Source organism: Bos javanicus, chromosome 18, assembly GCF_032452875.1.
Source record: "Bos javanicus breed banteng chromosome 18, ARS-OSU_banteng_1.0, whole genome shotgun sequence".
NCBI classification, from domain to species: Eukaryota; Metazoa; Chordata; class Mammalia; order Artiodactyla; family Bovidae; genus Bos; species Bos javanicus.
Genome location: NC_083885.1, coordinates 46806002 through 46823838, shown reverse-complemented (window position 1 = coordinate 46823838; position 17837 = coordinate 46806002). Strand labels below are relative to the sequence as shown.

At 49.3% G+C, this 17837-nt stretch overlaps 1 protein-coding gene across 1 annotated transcript; it reads right to left on the bottom strand.

Annotated features, from left to right (window-relative positions):
* Window positions 1-6377: 6377 nt before the first annotated feature.
* On the bottom strand, window positions 6378-7491 carry SDHAF1 (succinate dehydrogenase complex assembly factor 1). Its single transcript, XM_061386096.1, has one exon. The coding sequence runs from the start codon at window positions 7479-7481 to the stop codon at window positions 7005-7007; it is 477 nt and encodes a 158-aa protein (XP_061242080.1). The 5' UTR covers window positions 7482-7491; the 3' UTR covers window positions 6378-7004.
* Window positions 7492-17837: the final 10346 nt, after the last annotated feature.

Sequence of the window (17837 nt, the reverse complement as noted above, 5' to 3'; positions counted from 1 at the left end):
TATGTCTTAGTCTGTTTGGGCTGCTATAACCAAATAACATAGACTGAGTGGCTTAGAAACAACAGAAGTTGGTTTCTCACAGTTCTGGGTTCTGAAAAGTCCAAGATCAAGATGCTGATAGATTCAGTGTCTAATGAGGATCCACTTCCTGGTTCATCGATACCATCTTCTTCCTGTGTCCTTACATCAAAGAGGGGCCAGGGAACTCTCTGAGGTCTCTCTCTTTTTTTTTTTTGGCCACATGGCATGTGGGATCTTAGTTCCCTGGCCAGGGGTCGAACTCACACCCCCTGCATTGCAAGCATGGAGTCAACCATTGGGCCCTAGGGAAGTCCCTCTTTGGGGTCTCTTAGAAGGGCACTAATCCCTTTCATGAGGCCTCCACCCTCATGATCTGATCAGCTCCCAAAGGCCCCACACCTCCTAATACCATCATATTGAGGGTTATGAGTATTCAGGGGACACACACCTTCATTCTATAGCAGGATGTGCGAGGATACTGGATGCTTGAATACTGACAATCTTTGATATGACCCTGGTACATCTAGACAACCCCCTCCACAGATCCCTTTGCCTTGAGCACAGAATATAGAATTGAATCAGCCCATCTTGGGTTGGGTTCCCCCGGACCATCAGACAAAGATTCAAGCACAGGTAGTTTTTTGTTTTTAAAACATGGTGTGTATATATTTATATACCCCCTTTTTTATGGGGTATTTTTATTTAATTATAATTTGTCTGTGCTGGGTCTTAGTTGCAGCATGAGGGATCCTTAGTCGTGTCATTTGAACTCTTAGTTGTGGCATGTGGGATCTAGTTCCCTGACCAGGGATCAAACCTGGGCCCCCCTGCATTGGGAGAGGGGAGTCTTAGCTAGTTGACCACAAGGGAAGTCCCTCAAGCACAGGTACTTTTTTTGGGGGGGTGATCCTAGGCAAATTGATGGGGGAGTGGGAAGTGAACCAGGGAAGGGAGTCAATGAGCTGGTGGCTTCTCTGGGCATTGGCGTGCCATCCCCCTAGGGACCTTTGGGAGACTGTGGGACACACAGGAGGTGAAGGGCTTGTGGCATATATGTACCAGCTCTCATCGCTCATTGATTTAGGATTAATCCTGGAGAATGTTAACTCCCCAGCACTTCCAGCCTCTCCTGCCTGTAAAGACCTTCAGGCAAAGAGGTATAGGTGCTTGCCACAGGCTACTAGAGGGGTGCAGGTATACAGGAGGGGTGGAGGGATGTTGGTGGGTTGCTGACAGCACTTGCTTTAGCCCCTGACCTGCATTCATCCAGGGGCTCTGTTCAAACACTCTACATGGTGGGCTCCCAGGCTGGCCATCACTGACTGGACTGTGAAAGCCCTCTTCTCCCAGGTCACCAAGCTGAACTGCCAGGGCTCAGTCCTGGAGTCCAGTCCCCAGCTTCAGGTGTCTAAGCTTATCCTCTCCCAGAGCTTAAAGTATCAGGACAAGAGGTGGAGCAGAACCAGACTCAAGAACAGAGGCAGGAGCCCCATGCTAGTCTCCTGGATGTGCACTTAAGACAGACACTTCCTTGAATTCTCACAACCACCCAATGATGTGTCCCTGCTTAACAGAAATGGGAAACTGAGGCTCTAGAGGGGAAGCCACTAGCCTGAGGCCACGCATGGAGCAAGTGAGTGAAACCCAGCCTCCATTGATTTAAGGCTAAGACAGTGAGCACCCTATGCAGGGGGCCCATGTTCCACCCCTTGTTAGGGAACTAGATCCCACATGCTGAAACTAAGAGTTTGAATGCTGCAACTGAAGATCTCACATGCTGCAATGCAGACTGAAGCTCCCATGTGCTGAAACCAAGAGTTCGAATGCCACAACTAAAAAAATAAAGAGCCTGCATGATGCAACTAAAGATTCTGCATGCCACAACTAAGACCCGGCGCAGCCAAATAAATAAATATTTAAAGCAAACAAAAACAGCAGTAATCTCTTTTAAAAAACTGGGAATTAATACTTAATTTTTGTGGGTAACTTAAAAGTTCAGGACTGCAAGCACAGCTGGATCCAGGGGCTCAGTTCTTTCCTGTTCTGGCTTCGGTCTTATCCAAATGGTGGGGAGTGCCCCTCGAAACCACCAAACCTACATCCCACCAATTTAGCAGTCAATAGAGAGTTCTGTGTGTGTGCTAAGTCACTTCAGTACATGGGATTCTCCAGGCAAGAATACTGGAATGTGTTGCCATCCTGTCCTCCAGGGGATCTTCCCAACCCAGGGATCAAACCCGAGTCTCTTATGTCTCCTGCATTGGTAGGCAGGTTCTTTACCATTAGCACCACTGGGAAGCCCAACAGGAGAGTTGCAGTGAAGTGAAAGTCGCTTAGTTGTGTTTGACTCTTTGTGACCCCATGGACTGTAGCCCACCAGGCTCCTCTGTCCGTGGAATTCTCCAGGCAAGAATACACTGGAGTGGGTAGCCATTCCCTTCTCCAGGGGATCTTCCTAACCCAGGGATCAATCCCAGGTCTCCTGCATTGTAGGTGGATTCTTTACCGTCTAAGTTCTGAAGCCACCTCCTCTGGCTAGTGTCACATGCTTCACTGGGGGCTGCAGTCAGCCTTGCTTGTACTGAAATGGTAAGGGGGAGTAGTTCTCAAAAAAAAAAAAAAAAAAATCAGGGAGCTGTTACCAGAAGGTGGAATGGACCCTGGGGTCAGGGGTGGGGGGCAGGAAGCAGCAGATCCTCAGAGTAATTCCACATTCAGGGAGATGTCTGTGCAAACCTGGGTCTGTTCTCTTTCAACTGCCAGACCAGATCCTGTCCCCAGCTGAGGAGGAGGCATGGTGTCCCTGGGGTCACCAGCAAATTGGATGGATGGGCAGAGTCTTGGCAGTATCATCCCAACCAATTCAGTAATGGAGCAAATCCATGTCATTCACTCATTCATTTACTACTCACTGAGTGTCTGCTATGAACCAGGTCAAAGAGCAGGATTATGACTGTGAACAAGACAGGCTAAAATCCTGGTCCCTGTGGAGCTGACATTCTAGGGAGAGAGAGATGAACGGGATGGGTGGGAACTTGCAGGTGTGACCTGTGGCTCCTCATCCAGTATGACGAGTTTCCCAGAATTCCCCAGGGCCCCCTGGACCACCTCATGCACCTGGTCACCCTTTTGGAACAGTGGAGCTTGTGATCCAAGACAAGAACATAGTCTAGTGACCTGTCATTCCTGACAGGGTGGAGATCAGAACCTGTGAGGGAGAGCAGATGTTACTATTTTGAAGGTCAGGAATTTAAATTGATTGCTAAATCTGTGAGAAAGTTATGCATGAGAGGTCTATCCAAGTCTCAGAAAATACAGGCTTTGTTTTTCTCAAATCTCTTGTAAAAATATACCCTGTATGTGAAGATATCTGGCATCCAAAGACAAATGACCAGTAAGACATTGATATGACCATTGTCTTTTTGGTAACTTTTTGTTTTGTTTCAAATTCCTGAAAAGCTTTAAGACTAGTAACAAGAAACTCTCACATACCCTTTACCCACTTTCATCAATTGTTAACATTTAACCCCATGGGCTTCACCATTCACACTCTCAGTAATACATCTATGCATATATTTTGGAACCATCTGAGACTAAGTTGTAGACATGATGCTCTTTACTCCTAAATACTTCAGTGTATAGTTTTTAATGTCATGGACACTGTCTTACACGACTATAGTTACTGGATTCAGGAAATTTCAACACTCAATTCCATTCTATTATTAAGCCACAATCCATATTCCAAATTATTCTCACCCCCTAAGTCCTTTATAGCAATTTTTTTTAGATCAGGAGATTCTTTGACAGGTTGACAAGCAGTGACCCTATCCCTTAGAAGAGCGAAAACACAGCAGCAGACACAGACAGGACCAAGGAGGGTGGTTTAACATCAGTACATTCTGAGATAAGGGCTTGAGTGAGGTGGTTTATTTGTGATGTGATCCCAGGAGGCAGGAGTTAGGGAATGAGGAGAGACAGTGAACAGGGCAAAAGCAAAACATATGCTTATGGTGCGGGAGCCACTGAGTACCTGGGGCTCAGTCCCACCAGACAACAGGCAACTGGGGCACTTATCCAGTGACTGTAGTCCCCCACAGGCTGCAGTTGCTCCTGAGGGCATTAAGCCACCTCTCATAATTCCTAGAAAGCCCTCAAGCAGAAGAGCAGAGATGCAGGGGCTCAGAGCAGGAAGCTGGCAGTTTCTTGGGAACCCTCCTCTGCAGCTACAAGTGAACTCAAGTAGACAGGAGGGTTATGAGGTTGGGACATCACCCTCTGCTGCCACAGGTATTTAATTCACTGTGTCATAATGGTGACTGCACCATGAAATTAAAAGATGCTTGCTCCTTGGAAGAAATGCTATGACCAACCTAGACAATGTTTTCAAAAGCAGACATCATTTTGCCGACAAAGGTCTATATAGTCAAAGCTATGGTTTTTCCAGTAGTCACGTGAGAGTTTGGACTATAAAAAAGGCTGAGCACCAAAGAATGGATGTTTTCAAAGTGTGATGTTGGAGAAGACTCTTGAGAGTCTCTTGGACAGCAAGGAGATCAAACCAGTCAATCCTAAAGAAAATCAATCCTGAATATTCATTGGAAGGACAGATGCTAAAGCTCCAATACTTTGGCCACCTGACGCAAAGAGTTGATTCATTGGAAAAGACCCTGATGCTGGGAAAGACTGAAGGCAGGAGGAAAAGGGGATGACAGAGGATGAGAGGGTTGGATGGCATCACCAACACAATGAAGATGAGTCTGAATAAACTCAGGGAGATGGTAAAGAACAGGGAAGCCTGGTGTGCAAAGAGTCAGACACAACTTAGCGACTGAACAAAAACATACCATAACAGCTGCAAAAGGGAGACACTATTGTAGTTAGTATGCCCATTTGGCAGTTAAGGGTGTTGAGGCACAAGGAGGTTAAATCACTTGCCTCTGATCAAGTAATCAGTAAGTTAGAACTGCGATTCAAACCTAAGCATTCCAGTTCCAGAGTCCAAGCTCTTAATCACCCGACATTCACCCAGTAACTCCCTTCTGACCAGGACACCCAGCCCCAGTGAGAACTCGATCACTGCCTGCAACCCTGCCAGAAGCTCCCATCCTGGACCTTATTAGGGCTCAAGATCTTGGAGCCAGGAATGAGCAGGAGGAACAGGAGGGAGATGCAGGTGGAGCTCTAATGCGGGCTGGATGGGTAGGACTTAACTCCACTAGCCACTTTCAAGATTTTGGTTTTTACTCTGAAATGCAACCAGGCCAGGATTAATAGCAACACCCTGGTGGAAGAAACTGAGGCGGACAGATGAACATGGGCATGGAGGCTGAGTACCAACCAGAGACAAAGCTGAAGTAGAAGCCACTTGCATGAACTGCACAGCCTGTGCTCTGGGGCACTCCAGGCCCCAGCATTTCTCCCCTTCGCCCTCTCCAGGCCTTTACCCACACCGTCCCCCTGCTCAGAGCTTATCCCTACATTCTGGCAAACACTTCATAATTCTTCAGATTTCAACCTCATTTTATAACTATTTGAGTATCTGCCTCCCCCATTGGGATTGGGGGAGAGACTGTGTTTCTCTTTGGTCCATCCTACCTTTGGGGATTCCCAGGTGGTGCAGGGGTAAAGAACCTGCCTGCCAATGCGGGAGACCCAAGAGACGTGGTTTCAATCCCTGGGTTGAGAAGATCCCCTGGAGCAGGAAATAGCAACCCATTCCAGTGTTCCTGCCTGGAAAAAATTCTATGGACAAAGGAGCCTCACAGGCTACAGTCCATGGGGTTACAATGAGTCAGACAAGACTGAGCAGCAGGCATGCCATGGCATCCTACCTTTGATCTGAGCTCTGAGTTCCTTTCCTGAGGTCCTCCTCCTCTCAACTGCTTTTAATGGGTGCAAATACAGCTGAGGGCTACAAAATGCAGCACCTCAGGGAATGTCTAGCGCATGTCCCTGTGGGGGCATGGGAAGAGGTATGTCTGTGGCCTATGGGTCCACCTCTCCTTTCCCACCCCTAGGCCTTGCTAACAACAATTCCAGCTTGTAGCTGAGGCTGGACTCCTTAGCCAGGTTTGAGGGTCCCACTACTACCGCAGGGGTTACCAGCCAGGCCTCCTCAGCTCCACCATTCCTCTTCTGACTCACTACCTTCCATTAAGAGGTCAACAGGGGCTTCCTTGGGGGTCAAACCAGGGTGGGTTCCCTCTATGGATCTGCCCAGGAGAAAGAACTATGCTGCTCCAACCAATCTGCCATTCTAGAGGGTTCCCCACACCCATCCCTGCCAGAGGGTCACTTCTTGATAACTTTCAAAATCCCCCAAACACATCAAATCTTTACCACCACCAACAGGGAAATAAGCACACCCCCATTTTATTGCCTTTTTGTCCAACAGTCTTGAGAAGGGAAAGGAGCAGGAATCGGGGTGGGTGAGGGGAGGTTTCCCCTCAGAACCATCATGTATAGGTCTTGAGGGGGTCTTTAACTGATTAGCGGGGTGAGAGACCCCTTACCCCCTTCCTCACCAATCCCAGTTGGTCTCAATGGAGTAAAGATTTTTCTGAGGGGGTTTCCAGGCTTCTCACCGTCCATCAGGGCATCGTCCCAAACTCCTCCTCATCTGCTCTTCTCAGAGTTAAATACAGGAGAGAGGAGTCTCTTTGAGGAGCCAGCAGTGGTATTTCTGAGAGTTCTAGACAAGGGCGTCAGTCTCTTTCTGTCCAACAGAGGGGCGTCTTGGCTCCCCAGGCCTTAGGATAAGTAGCTTTCAGTTTGACAGTACGCCCCAAGCCTCATTGGTTAAGTCTGACCCGGTACCATACAGCAAGTAAAGCCGGGCATTTCTCGCCATCGCACCCCACGTCCCAGGAGGGTTCTTCAACTACCTCAATCTGTCGATTTAGTTTCTCAAGACCTCTCACTTTCCATTGGGGGGTTCCCCAGTCCTCAGTCCCCCTGAGCCATCGGGCGAGCCCTTCAGCCGGTCACCGTCCATCCAGCGGGGTCTTCGGTGTCCTCAGGCTGTCTAGCGGTTTCCTCGGGTCGTCACCTTCACCAGACAGGGTCCCTGGGGCCCCCGCGCCGTTGGACTCCTCGGTCGGGCCCCGCGTACGCACGAAGGCCCCCATGGCCGTGGCGTGGCCCGAGCGTAGCATCTGGAGCTGGCGCCGACCGCGGCGGTACAGGTACTCGATGCGCAGTACGTCGGAGCGTGGCAGGCAGGCGTGCTGCCGGAACTCCGCCCGCACCCGTGCCTCGGCGCCCGGCTTCCCGCGCCCAGCGCGCAACAGTTCGCGGTACAGGCTCAGAACTTGCCTCTGCAACCGGCTGTGCCGGCTCATGGTAGCAGCTGGGCCGCGGGGCACGGAGCGGCGCCCGTGCACAGGCGGGAGAAGCGGTGAAACACAGCCATAGGAACTTCCGCCTCCCGCTCCCAGCTTTGCGGCGCCTTCGCGCCTCATAGGTTGTCGCTGCTTCTACGTCACAATGTTGTGTGTAAGGGGCGGAGCTAATGGTTCACTGGCCCGCCCCACTGGACATCTGTGTCCTTGAGAGGACGGTACTCCTGAGGGCCTGGAGGAGGAGGACGCTAGACGCTGAGACTCTTAGGTTTGGAGTCGGAAGAGACCAGGGGATCCTGACCTGACTCTTGGGTCCTGCGAGTGGAGAGAGCTAGAGGTTAGGATCCTTGTGTTCCCCAGAGCTCTGGGGGCACTGGGGGAGAGAAGACGGGCACACACGTGGGTTTATCCTCATTTATTAAAGCAACCATGGGAAGCTCCGTGCATCCCCACTCCCAGAGCAAGTGTACATAGAGGGCCCCAACCCCTGGGGACGGGAATACGCGGTAAAGTGCTGGGTCACAGCAGGCAGAACATGCTGAGAATATGCCGTGGGCTCTAAGCCCCCAAACGCAGCCAGTTTGGGCCGGTAGCGCTCTCTGCCGAAGAGAGCCAGATCTGAGGGTAGGAGAGGGAGGGGCCTCGGATCTGAGGGTAGGAGAGGGAGGGGCCTCCCTAGCTGTTGAAGCCGAAACCAGCCCACACGGAACTCTTCGACTATGTTGGCACTCCGCAGACCGCCAGGAAGTATCAGGAAGTCAGGCGCAATTCCGTTATAGTTCCCGCAGGCTATTCGGAGGCGTCCTCGTAGCGCTGGGAGGCCCGCAAGGCCACGACCCGCTCAACACCCTACCAGCACCTACCCGCACCTGCCAGCACCCGGAGCGTGGGAGACCGGGAAACGATAACCCGGGATCCCTCCGCCCAGCGTGCGACCACGCCACCGCGCATCTGGGCATGCGTTCTTCCGCAAGAGACTAGCCTGGTCAGGGGCTGGGGAGAGGGCCTGAGTCTGGGAGTCGGTCAGTTCAGTTCAGTTCAGTTGCTCAGTCGTCTCCGACTCGTTGCCACCCCATGGACTGCCGCACGCCAGGCTTCCCTGTCCATCACCAACTCCCGGAGCTTGCTCAAACTCATGTCCATGGATTAGGTGATGCTATCCAACCATCTCATCCTCTGTCCTCCCCGTCTCCTGCCTTCAATCTTTCCCAGCATCAGGGTCTTTTCTAATGAGTCAGTTTTTCGCATCAGGTGGCCAAAGTATTGGAGTTTCAGCTTCAGCATCAGTCCTTCCAATGAATATTCAGGACTGATTTCCTTTAGGATTGACTGGTTTGATTTCCTTGCAATCCAAGGGACTCTCAAGAGTCTTCAACACCACAGTTCAAAAGCATCAATTCTTTGGCGCTCAGCTTTCTTTATTTTATTTTTTCAGCTTTCGTTATAGTCCAACTCTCACATCCATAATGGTAAAACCATAGCTTTGGTTAGATGGACCTTTGTCAGCAAAGTAATGTCCCTACTTACTATGCTGTCTAGGTTAGTCATAGCTTTTCCCAAGGAGCAATTCTCTTTTAATTTCATGGCTGCAGTCACCATTTGCAGTGATTTTGGAGCCGAGTCCATGCAATTCTCCAGGCCAGAATACTGGAGTGGATTGCCATTCCCTTCTCCAGAGGATCTTCCTAACCCAGGGATCAAACCCAGGTCTCGTGCATTGCAGGCAGATTCTTTACCAGCTGAGCCACAAGGCAAGCCCTGGGAGTCAATAGGGAGATCTGAAACCGCTGTGATTCCTGCTGGTGTCTCTCTGTCACAAACACATACCAGGTTCTTTGCTAGAGGAATAAGGTCTGGGATTTGCTTTAAAATCCTACAGAACAAACAAAACAAAGAGTGGGAGGAAAAGATGAAAGGAAGCATGGCAAAATATTTGTAACTGTAATGGGGTTTCATAACACTATTCTTTTGTGATGCTTGAAATTTTTCATAATAAACACTGTCTCAGAAGGGAACTTTAGAGAGGAAAAATGAAAAAAGCCTCTGGAACCTGTCACGTCTCTCATCTGTGTCTTCATAATCTAGTAACTTTACTAAGCACATACTCTGTGCCAGGCACCCTTTCAAGTGCTTTAATATTTTATTTATAAAAATGTATAACACAGTAGGTTAATAAAATGTGTAATATAATATGATGCAATTGGTATTTTAATATACTGTCACCTAATTTATATTATTTTATGTAATCCATTTATTTGAAAATAGTAAATATTTAAAACATTTTATTAAACATTTAATGTTTTAAGTGATATTAAATCCTCATCAACACTCTGATGAGACGGTCTGTACCATATGACTCTTATGAAACTGAGGCCAGAGAAATAACATAGCCTGCCCAGCTTCACATACCTGGTAAGTGGCAGAGTCAGGTTTTGAACCTCGGGGATCAGATTTCATGACCTCTAGTTTTAACAACTTTGCTGTACATACTGAAGGCTTCCCAGCTGGTGCTAGAGGGAAGGAATCCATCTGCCAGTGCAAGAGGCACAGGAGACACGGGTTCGATCCCTGGGTCAGGAGGATCCCATGGAGGAGGGAGTGGCAGCCCACTCCAGTATTCTTGCCTGCAGAATCCCATGGACAGAGGAGCTTGGTGGGCTATGGTCCAGAGGGTTGCAAAAAGTCAGACACAACTGAAGCAACTTATCATGCATATACATACTGCCTCTCCAAAGATAAAATAAAAATGGTTACAAGAGCAATCACAGCTCATACTTACTGAGCACTTATGCCAAGCACTTTATATATATCTTCACAGCTACCCTGTATGGTGGGTACTGTTCTTATCACTACTTTTTTTTTTTTTCTTATCACTACTTTTTGTGGATGAGCAAACAGGCATAGAGAGAGGCTGAGTCACTTACCCAAAGCTACACTAGAAGTTTAGGAGACACTCAGGAGTCTCTTGACCCTTGAACCAAAGGGTCAAGCTTACCTGTCTGGCTTAGCTTACCTGACAGTTGTGGTTGATGTTCAAGCTGTTCTCTCCCATCCTCCCACACCCTACAGGTAACCCTGAACTCACAGATGATTCTATTTCTCATCATGAGATTTCAGGTTTCTTTTCCCCTTACTAATAAATAGCATTCTGGGACTTCACCGGTGGTCCAGTGGTTAAGAATCACCTTCCAATGCAGGGGATTTGGGTTTGAACCCTGGTCGAAGAACTAAGATCCCACATGCCGTGAGGTATGGCCAAAAATAAATAAATAGAAACAACAAACAAAAGAACTCCCAAAACTATCGATTTTGCCTTCCCAGATCCCAGCTCTGCTGTTGCTCTCCTGCTTTCAAGAGAGCAATGCATCCTTTATCCTGGCATCTCTTCCTGCTGGATTTCCAACCTCTCCTTGTCTGTCTTCTGCCCATCAGCACTGAAACATCCCTGAGTTTTTCCCATCTCAAAATAATACTGATAAAAATTAGTTCTAAGATATCCTTGCCTTCTGGCTCGTCCTAGCTGATCTTATTATTATTTGTTCCATGCCGTTGGGGCATGCAGGATCTTCGTTGCCCAAACAAGGATCACATCTGTGCCTCTTGCATTGGGAATGTGGAGTGTTAACCACTGGAGCTCGAGGGAAGTCCCCTAGCTGATCTTTATTCTCCCCTTTCTGCATGGATACCTTGTCAAGAGAGGTGTCTATGCTTGCTATCTCCAGTTGTCTCATTTCTCAACCCTGCAGTCCAAGAGCTGCCTCCTGCTGTATTGTGTGATAGAAGGAGCCTGTGTTTCTGAGTTGGAGGAAATGAGCTGGTTTTACTTGGGCTGTTCATGAGAGAGCAATAAGCTTTTATCAAGTTTAAGTCACTGTAATGTTAAGACTCTGTTATAGCTCTTGGCCCCAAAAGTCTAATTAATATAGATGCTAATGAAACCATTTACCTCAGATTGGCACTTGATCCCATGTGCTGGGACTTGAACCCAAGTGTCTGGGCCTTGAGGCCAGCCAAAACCCTGCTTGGGAATCTAACCCATGTGGCTGGGACTCAAATCCGGCCAAAACCCATGGTACCCGGTTCCAGGACCTAATGAAGCTCAGGTTCTTGATGCCTCATCACAGAAAGAATTCAGTGAGAAACAAAGTGATAGGTAAGAAGTGGATTTATTCAGATTCAGGGAGAAGCACACTCCACAGAGTATGGGACATCACACAGGGCCAGTGAGTGCCCCTGCGAAATGTGGCATGATTAGTTTTTATAGGTTGGGTAATTTCATATGCTAATGAGTGGGAGGATTATTCCATCTGTTTTGGAGAAGAGGTGGAGATTTCCACTGATCACTGTTCTGATGCACAGTTCTTTGCAGTGGCCCAATTTCTTGGTCTTTTGAAAGTGCCTTGGAACTGTCATGGTGCCTCTGGGTGTGTCATTTCACTTGCTGATTGAGGATCAGGGTCTAGTCTTGTCTGCCATCTTGGTCCCATTTGATTCTAATCAGTTTATGTTGTGTCCTTGGGTGATGTCTTTCTTTCAAAAGTTTTGTCCTGCCCTTTTTCCTCCTGTTATGCTAACACAGAAAAAGGAAAAGGCTGGGATGAAAGATGGAAACTTGAGTCCTAGTGACATCATTTGAGTCCCCAAATCCAGCCCTGTCTGAAAGCCTCAACTTTACCCAAAGAAAAGTAGATATATTTCCTGTTGTATTTAAGATAGTCGGCATCATTTTCTGTCAGTTACAACTGAAAGTCTTATTGATATGGTGTCCTGAAAGGACTATTTTGATAAGATATGGGAGACTCTGTGCCCACCCACCCAGGCCTGGGGACCTCTCTTACAGGCATGTCACATCCCTTGTGGAAGCAGCCCCAGTGGTCTTGGGACGCACAATCTGTGCCATCAAAGATGACGCCAGGGTCACATTCACAGTTCTCATGGCATCAGAACAGTGAGCAGGGCTTGTTGCAGAGAAGCCAATTCTGACTGCATATTGGAAACTGTTTCTTTGACTTGCTTTTTGTTGGTTTTGTTATTTTGCGAACTCTGGGAGATAGTGAAGGACAGGGAAGCCTGGCATGCTGCAGTCCATGGGGTCACAAAGAGTTGGACATGACTGAGCCACTGAACAAAAACAAGCCTGCCTCAGAAGACCCTGCCCCTCTTCCTGACTGTAAACTAAAGTGCTTTTGTTCAGCTTATAGAGAGATAATCTGACCTTACTCACCTGTGAATATCTACAATAAAAAGAAGAGATTAACACACCCCTTCCAAAGGTTGGCCATTCCTGGAGATGTTTTGCAAGACTAAAGATTCTTTCACTTTACTTCCCCACTGCCTCTCCCTCTCTATTCTGCCTTTTGATTTTCGTTCCTCATCGCCCCTCTCTCTGGCTCTGTAAAAGAACCTGGCATCCAGATCCCAACAAGATGGTTACTCTGAGACATTAGTCTGCCATCTTCTTGGTCAGCTGGCTTTTCGAATAAAATCATATTCCTTGCCTCAACACCTTGTCTCGGATTTATTGGCCTGTCGTGCAGCAAGCAGAGTGAGCTTGGACTCAGTAACAGGCTGAGAGGCAGGACATGGACCCCTGACCAGTCCATGCACAGTGGCTTCAGGTGGACAAGTGAGGACTGCAGGTGGATGGTAAAGGTGAGTGCTTGGACTCCCAAGTTTACTTTTCCAATCCTACTGCCTCCTACCCCCAGTCAGGCTAGCTTCCTAGTGATGTTTTCCAACCTCCACAACTTTGCAATTATGGTTCCCTTTCCCTTGCATGTCCCTCCTACACACTCTCCTCAGCCAGTTCCATCAATGTCAGGTCTTTTCTGATCCCCATCAGGAGAGGAGACTCTTCCTGCTGGCCCACAACTTGCCTAGCATGCATCCCAGACCCAGCCAGACCACTCACAGCAAAGTTGGGGGTGCCTCCAGGACATCATGGGAATCCCAGCCTCCTGATGACCCTGAAGTGTAGGCTGGGATGTAAAGAGGAGACAGGTGGTGAGGGAAAGAGACAGGCACAAAAGAAAGAAAGACCTTGGGACTTTGTTGGGGGTCCAGTGGCTAAGATTCTGTGCTCCCAATACAGGGGGCCCAGGTTCCACCCTTGGTCAGGGAACTACATTCCACATGGCACAACTAACAGCCCCTGTGCCCCAACTAAAGATTTTGCATGCAGCAACAAAGATGGAACTTTGTTGCCTCAACTAAGGCCTGGCACAGCCAAATAAAAAAATACTAAAAACAAAAAAATAACAAAAACACCCATAAAGACCTTGTTAAACTGCTGTCCCTCCGGGTCTGGCCACTTCTTCAAATCTAGTCATTGCTCTTTTCCAAGTCCCACCCTTCTTCACCTGGCCCCGCCCACCAAGGCCTAAACTTCTCCATTGTATGTGCGTGGCCACACAGACTGGGGCAGAGGAGCCTGCAGACCAGGCCACAGCCTGGCATCTCTGCCAACTTCCAGGTGTTGCGCAGGGGCAATGAGGGGCTGCTTGGGCTGCCTGCGTCATGAGGTCAGCATAGGTAGGATCCTGTAGGGCCTCAGCAGTGTCACATGCACCAGGGTGTCCAATCTTAGGTCAGAGAGAGGCTGAAGTGGGTGTCTATGCAGGGCAGGCAGCCTGGCAGTAGGTGAGGAGGCTGCAGTCCTGAATGAAGGGCAGTGATTCCAGAATTCCCTTCGCCAACTTTGGGGGAATGCGGGAGGGGAGAGCAGCCAGGGAAGGGGGTAGTGGCGGTCAGCAGACTCTTCTGGAAATGTCACTGAAGGATCAGAGAGGGATCAAGGAGAACATTGGTGGTTAAGGGACGTTTAGTCATTAGGGATCGAAGGAGAATTCAATGGGAGGTCAGTTGGAGGTGAAATGGAAGGTCAATAAAGAATCCAGTGGGGAATCAATAGTAGAGTGGTCAGAATTAATGAGGGGTCAATGGAAGACCAATGAGGGGGGAAAAGAATAATTAAGGAGTTGGTGGGGAGGGGTCAGTGAGGGAGCAAGGGGAGGGTCACAAAGAGGACAAATAGAGGCAGTGGAAGGCCAGATCCATGCATCACTGAGGATCAGGAGAAGACTTAGGTGGCTTTGGTGGCAATGGGAGGACTTAGCTCGTGGGTACATTGGGGTAGATTCAGAAAGTAAACTGATGAATTAATGTGGCACTATGAAAGGCTCAATGGAGCCCACCAGGCTCCTCTTCCATGGGGATTCTCCAAGCAAGAATACTGGGTCAGGCTGCCAGGCTTTTCTCCAGGGGATCTTCCCAACCCAGGGATCCAACCCCCATCTCTTATGTCTCTTGAATTGGCAGGTATGTTCTTTACCATTAGCACCACTGGGAAGCCTTCAGTGAATAAGATACTGCATCAAAGAGGCTCAATTAGGATATCAGAAAGGCGTGAGAATTCAGTGCAAGAGTCAATATCAATAGGCAGATCAATGGGAAGATCCACAGGGGTGTAAATGATCAGTCAAAGACTCAAAGGAGAGTTAATTAGAGAGTGATAGGAGTCTCAAGGGGAGTAAATAAAGACAAGTGAGAGTCAGTGGGAAGGGGTCCACAAGCAAGTCAGTGAGGAGGGGGGTCAGTAGCCATTGGTGGGGGGCGGTGAATGGGGCCCCTGGGGAATCTGAGTGGACATCTTTGAAGACTAGCGGGAGAGTCAATAAAGGGACAACAGCAGGAAAACAGGGGTCACTATGGATTTTGGGGGTAGTGGGGACAGTAGAGGGTGGGGGTCAGTGTGGACCTTTGGAACCTCACCCCGCTGTGGTTGAGATCTTTCAGATTCATGTCTGGTGTCAGAACACAGGCTCAGAGGGTCAGACCCTTGGTGCAGCCACATGGCATCAAACCCAGACTGAAGTTGTCATGGACTGTGCCACAGAGACACACCAGGTGGCAGAGAGAGGAGCCAGGGAATTCACAGTGGGCTCCTCAAATATGTGGAAGTGGAAGTCTCCCATGGCAGGACAGACCAGTGGCTCCTCCAGGACAGTGGGGCCAGGTGGGGACTAGGCTAACAGGCAGTGGTACCAGCCACCTGTGGCAGCCTTTGCAGTGATCATAGCACTTCTCAGGCCAGCACTGGGGCATGCTGCTCACAGGGCACCAGTGGCCAGATGGTAGCCACACTGAATACAGTTGTCTGTCCAGAAAGCACAACCTTGGCGGAGGAAGCAGGAGCAGTGAGCACAGGGCATGCGTCAGCCCTCCAGCAGAAGATGACCAAGTGGGCACTGGCAGGGGCATGGGGGCAGCTCCAGTGCTCTGCAGCTGCGGGGTTGGTGCATATGGTTGGTTAGACAGTGCCACATGGCATAAAGGTGGTGTTAGGGGGGCTGGGGAGTAATGGTGGGGAAATCAGCAGTGAGGCCATGGGGCTCAGAGCAGGAGCCAAGTAGATGTGGAGGTTAGGGACCCATGAGTCCCAGGAGTCTGAGTCACAGTCCGCTCCTTCCCAACACCCGCAAGTCATGCGATAATCTCTGACCCCTCAGGCCACAGCCCTGGTCACCTTGCAATTGACAGCCGAAGAGTCCATCTGTGATGCCACAAACCTCCTTTGGCAGCTTCAGGGGTCCCAGTTGGCAGGTATAGAAGGAGCAATTCTTTCTTTTTTAATTTTTTAATTAAAAAAATTTTTTTTAATTTATTTATGTTTGGCTGCGCTGGGTCTTCATTGCTGTGCACAGGCTTTCTCTAGTTACGGCGAGCGGGGACTACTCAGTAGCTGCGGTGCACAGGCTTCTCATGGCAGTGGTTTCTCTTGTTGCAGAGCACAAGCTGTAGAGCACCGGCTCAGTAGTTGTAGTGTGGTGCACAGGCTTAACTCTCCAAGGCATGTGAAATCTTCCCCAACCAGGGATCGAACCTGTGTCTCCTGTGTTGGCAGGCAGATTCTTATCCTCTGTACCACTGCTGCTGCTGCTGCTGCTAAGTCGCTTCAGGAGTGTCCGACTCTGTGTGACCCCATAGACGGCAGCCCACCAGGCTCCCCCATCCCTGGGATTCTCCAGGCAAGAACACTGGAATGGGTTGCCATTTCCTTCTCCGATGCTTGAAAGTGGAAAGTGAAAGTGAAGTCACTCAGTCATGTCTGACTCTTAGCGACCCCATGGACTGCAGCCTACCAGGCTCCTCTGCCCATGGGATTTTCCAGGCAAGAATACTGACCCCATAGACAGCAGCCCACCAGGCTCCCCCGTCCCTGGGATTCTCCAGGCAAGAACACTGGAGTGGGTTGCCATTTCCTTCCCCAATGCATGAAAGTGAAAAGTGAAAGTGAAGTCGCTCAGTCATGTCCAACCCTCAGCGACCCCATGGACTGCAGCCTTCCAGGCTCCTCCATCCATGGGATTTGCCAGGCAAGAGTAATGGAGTGGGGTGCCATTGCCTTCTCCGTCTGGAGTGGTAGGGAAGTCCTAAAGATTTTTTTGATGTGGACCATTTTTAAAATCGTCTTTGAACTTGTTACAATATTGCTTCTGTTTGATGTTTTGGGGTTTTTTTGGCCAGGAGGCAAGTGGGATTTCAGCTCCCTGACTAGGGATCAAACCCTTACCCACTGCATTGGAAGGTGAAGTCTTAACCACTAGACCACCAGGGAAGTTCCAAAATTCAGTTCCAACATAGTGTTATTGTTGTTGTTGTTTGGCCACACATGCAAGTTCCCTAACCAGGGATCGAACCCATGCCCCTTGCAGTGGGAGTGTGGAGTCCTAACCACTAGACCTCCAAGGAATTCCTCTAAGAGGAGCAATTCTTTAACAGGACAGTCTGGCCAGGCTGTGGAGGAAGGGAGGAAAGTGAAAGGGGAGGTGGTACTAAAGGGAGGGTATGCCTAGAGGTTCTGACATGAGACCCATTCAAGAAAGTGCATGGAGATTAGAGGCAAAGTGGAAGGCTCCAAGTGAAACTCTAACAAGGACCCAAGAGGATGCTCACAGGGAAGTTCTGGCCATTGTGGAGGCAAGAACACAGGGATGCAGTCACCCCCTACCTGGAAGAATCCATCCTCACACTCAGAGCCCTCATCCCAGGGAGTGGGAAGTTACACATCCCCCTGAACATTCGGACAGGCCACAGAGCAAGGGTTCCTCACAAGATGCAGAGGCTCTTTGAGGGTGGGGCGAGGATGGGGGAAGCTGCATGGCTGGAGAGACATGCTTGTCAGGCTCAGACAAGCCAGAGGCCTACCCTCCATCCAACAGCACCCCGAGGCTGTATTGTTCTGTTGAGAACTCCCCTTGGATTAATCATAACAGCAAAAACAATCACAATGAGCAGTGTCTACATACCATACCATGTGCTAGCTACTTTAACAGGTCCTAGATGTGACTGAAGCAGCTTCTCTGTTCTTTGTCTTTGGGGTTTTTTTTGGCCCACCACTCATCCCAGCCCCTACTGAAAGGGGTGACCATCCCTTGAATCATCAAATGATTCTACCTCTTATCTGCCTGTCTGGGC